Source organism: Aplidium turbinatum, chromosome 3, assembly GCF_918807975.1.
Source record: "Aplidium turbinatum chromosome 3, kaAplTurb1.1, whole genome shotgun sequence".
NCBI classification, from domain to species: domain Eukaryota; kingdom Metazoa; phylum Chordata; class Ascidiacea; order Aplousobranchia; family Polyclinidae; genus Aplidium; species Aplidium turbinatum.
The window spans coordinates 21,905,067-21,908,769 of NC_137474.1; the positions used below are offsets into that span (position 1 = coordinate 21,905,067).

The 3,703-nt window shown below is 38.4% G+C and overlaps 1 protein-coding gene across 1 annotated transcript; it reads right to left on the minus strand.

Moving 5' to 3' along the window:
- Positions 1-1,456: 1,456 nt before the first annotated feature.
- On the minus strand, positions 1,457-3,124 carry LOC145765955 (uncharacterized). Its single transcript, XM_082577614.1, has 3 exons — positions 2,626-3,124; positions 2,424-2,521; positions 1,457-1,641 (listed from the first exon to the last, which is right to left on the minus strand). Exons 1-3 carry the CDS (start codon positions 2,739-2,741, stop codon positions 1,457-1,459), a joined length of 399 nt encoding a protein of 132 aa, XP_082433740.1. The 5' UTR covers positions 2,742-3,124.
- Between the last annotated feature and the right edge of the window lie 579 nt (positions 3,125-3,703).

Sequence of the window (3,703 nt, forward strand, 5' to 3'; positions counted from 1 at the left end):
ATCAATGATGAAGAAAGCTGATTTGTTGTTTGTCTTATGTGACGCCTAACTTTATGCCTCGTCTACAGTACAAAATATTTTGTAATGTACATTGTGTACATTGTACATTTTGTTTGTAGGCCTACATTACAAAATATGTTGTAATGTAGATGAGGCATTATCATCTTTATTTTGCACTCTTTGGAACAAAACACAGTGCACTGTGAAACAAAAATACAGAACATAACAACAAGTAGGCGACATAAAGCAGTGAAGGGACGCCATCGAGTTAGCTGCTACGTGTAAATGGAGCCTATCTCATAATTTTGAGTGTATCTCACAATTACTGTTTGCAAAAACGCTATTTCTCTGGCTTCTCCCAAAAGCATTTGCAGTGATACATTTCCTCAATTGCAAGTTTTGTCAATGAGAGCATTTCCATAGAACGTTTATTTCGAAACCAGGTTTTCGTGTCTTTATCCAAGAGAAGATTTCTTATTGTAACGCTTTTTATTCGTCAATAAATATTATCTGCTTGAAACAACTGTTTTGAATAGTTTGTGGCCTCCATAGCCTACTATTTTGATCGTGGATTGCTATTCTTCTTTGTAGAGCTGATAACGCAAAAAACGTTTGCTATTATTGTTTCTAATTAACAGCTTTGTGATCACTGGCTTTTCTTTGTAGCATAAGAAATAACGCGCTTTGTATTATTGAGGTCAAACCAAACAAAAGAAAGCAAGAGGATGCTTCTCTCTGCTCGCGCATATCGATGCACGAAGCAATTATGAGCTTATGGCTTGTCATCGCAATGTAATCCATTTCACGCTTTGCTGGAAATTAGCTAGAAATAGCAAAAATTCACCAAAATCTTGAATTTACAAGAAAACTACACAACTTTCAGCATCAAATTTAATATCATCAGATCCGCCTGGCAATTTTAGGAAAAGTCAAGAAAAACCAAGTGCATGGCGTTACTGTGCTTCAAATAATTAAAGGAAATATGAGGGGGGGGCCAAATCTGGCCTCCCTTTGAGGAGCAAAGTGTTAAAATATGCATCTTGCCCCGTTTTATGCATCTTGAGTATGTCTCATTTACTGGCTGGTATAGACAATTGCGTTATCTATTTGGCGACTTTATATGAAGTTTTTGGATATCGACCAATAAATACAGACTGAATTAAGACAAGTTTCGTACTTGAAGATAAGACGGAGAGATTGGGATTGGCTCAGTCAACAGCAATCCTACGAGATCACTGGATAAGCATATTAATCATTGAAGGCAGTTTCTGAAATCTGGCAGAACTGTCGTTCGTCGTACCAGACATGATTGAAATAAATGTAAATCACTGTTGATAAGCTACATTGGTTAAACAAGCTATAGCATCGGTATAGAATGAAAATGCCACTATATGTTTGGTTTTTACCTCAGAAACACATCAAACAATTTTCTTGTTTGCTCCACTGCTTCCATACGTTAAAGTTTTCCGTGAAATAAACCTGGGATCACTTCAATTGCATCACAGCTAAACTTGTGAAAAAGTTCGCTCCCATTTGTGGTGGATTCGAATGCACGAATGTAATATTGAAGAGGTGCATCAGTGAAGTTATCAAGTGAACCACCAATTTGTAACCACATCTTCTGTACTGTTGATTCAGACACTAAAAAAATATAAAGTGTGTAATGAATACTACATGTAGTGGCGGATGTCCCGGTAGCACCTTTTGAAAGTGTACCACAATACGTTTCCTAAAAGGAAACTTGTCTACAAATTCCCAAATCAAAGACATCTTAACCAAAATAGAGGATTCAAACCAACGACCTCTAGTCTTCTGGCCAATAGCATACTCTCTACGCCATGTTGGTTGGTCGAAAACTCGATCTTAGCAACTATATTATTACTATCCTTTTCCCTAACCCTCTGATTGGTCCATTCCCTCTATACACCTATGTAATGGTACATTTTCAAAAGATGCGTCCCGGTAGCTTATGTTTCCATTATATATTGGTGTAATGACGCTATTCAGTAGAATCAGGGCTCCCGAGAAGGGGGTCAGGGGGACCAATGCCCCCTCTGCAAACGAAAACGCGATATATGATGTCTTAGTTGCAACCTGAAGGGGGTATGGGCCTCCGTTTCAAGAAATTAGGGGCCTCATTTTGCTATTTTGACGTCTGGAATGTGGTCTAACAATTTCCCCTTTTTACGTCGATTCGACGTAGGCAAGTGTTGAATAGATGCAATATATGCGATATGTTTTAATTTGGCAGACTGGATATGCCTACTACAGCAATTGTTACACACAAGTGGCTGACTGCAGTCAGATTTTAACGTTGATCCGTCGTCGCCAGACGTAGAAACAATGTGTAAATGGACGATTCAGGCTATAAAGTTGTCTTGCCGGTCTACAGGCAGGTAATACGCGGAACTGTAGTACCATACCTTTTCTGGTGTTATTACATGTGTTTCCAGCGTGCTTTGACTTGACATGAAAACGCAATCCCCCGTTGGTTTTGTAAGTTTTCGGACATAAGTGACATCTGCAAAAATACCGGATAATATATCCAAACAATTTTATTCAGCTTTCAACACACAACTGCACAATTTAATTAGAGGTGCGAGGTCCTTTGAAACGCTTTCTTACCCAAATTCACGTTGCACTGTAGACGCGCTCGTTGAAATGGGAATACTTTGAAATTCTTCATCTTCGATTATTTCCACAAGATACTCGACGGTTAAATTATCAGAACTGTTTTCCATTGCACTGTTATAAAAAGCCAAACTTCTTCTAGCCCTGTTGATTGTTTATAGCTGGATAAGATAAACTTTGATAACCATATAGCCTACAGTCAGTCGTTTTGTATCGTATTTCGTAGACCTTTGCTACCCTATACTAATTTAATATTGTTGTTAGCAAGAGCCTATGTATTTACCCTGCTTATTGACCTGTAACATCCTGATTAACCTACTTCAAAATTTCACACAATAATCTGAAAAGACAAGCGGTAACGAAAATAAACTTTTAAACCACCTAACAATAATACTATGGTCGGAACAGTCCAATTGCTTCGTGGTATTCGCCGTCACTTTAGCCTTGCTTTAGTGCATTCTTAGCACGCCGTACACCCGTACGGTCGCAGTCTGTAGCCTTCCATGTGCAAACAGTGAACCATGAAACGAACGACGTAGAGAAACGAGAGAGATAAAAGAGAAACACTAAGAGAAGAGTGAGTTTCCACTCATTGTGTTATATCTCGTTGTTGCAAGCAAGCGTGAGGTCGCTGGCTGGTGAAAGTAAATTTTTTGTGTTTATGAATTGTTGTAGGTTATCGGTACACTTCAGTTCTTGTTCGTTTTAATCATAGTGTTGGCTAACAGACTAGGAAAGGCAATTTAGGACGGCCATTGTGGAGCGTGTTCGTTTTGACCGGGAATTGTGGATCACGTTAGTGGTACCTTGTCTTGCAACATTTTATTTTCATTGTGCATAACATATTACGCGTCCGGGACGAAATACTAACTTGAATAACTTGAATACTAACTTGAATACTAACTACAAATATCGATATAAACCTACCAGCACGTTAACGAACGGGAAAAGATGGCAAAACCTTGAAAGGTTTAAAACGTGCCTGAATGAAAAATTATGTAGTAGGCTATATATCAGTAGTTAGCACGGCCACAAAACCCCAAAAAACAAATAGGCCTAGTAAAAAATAAAA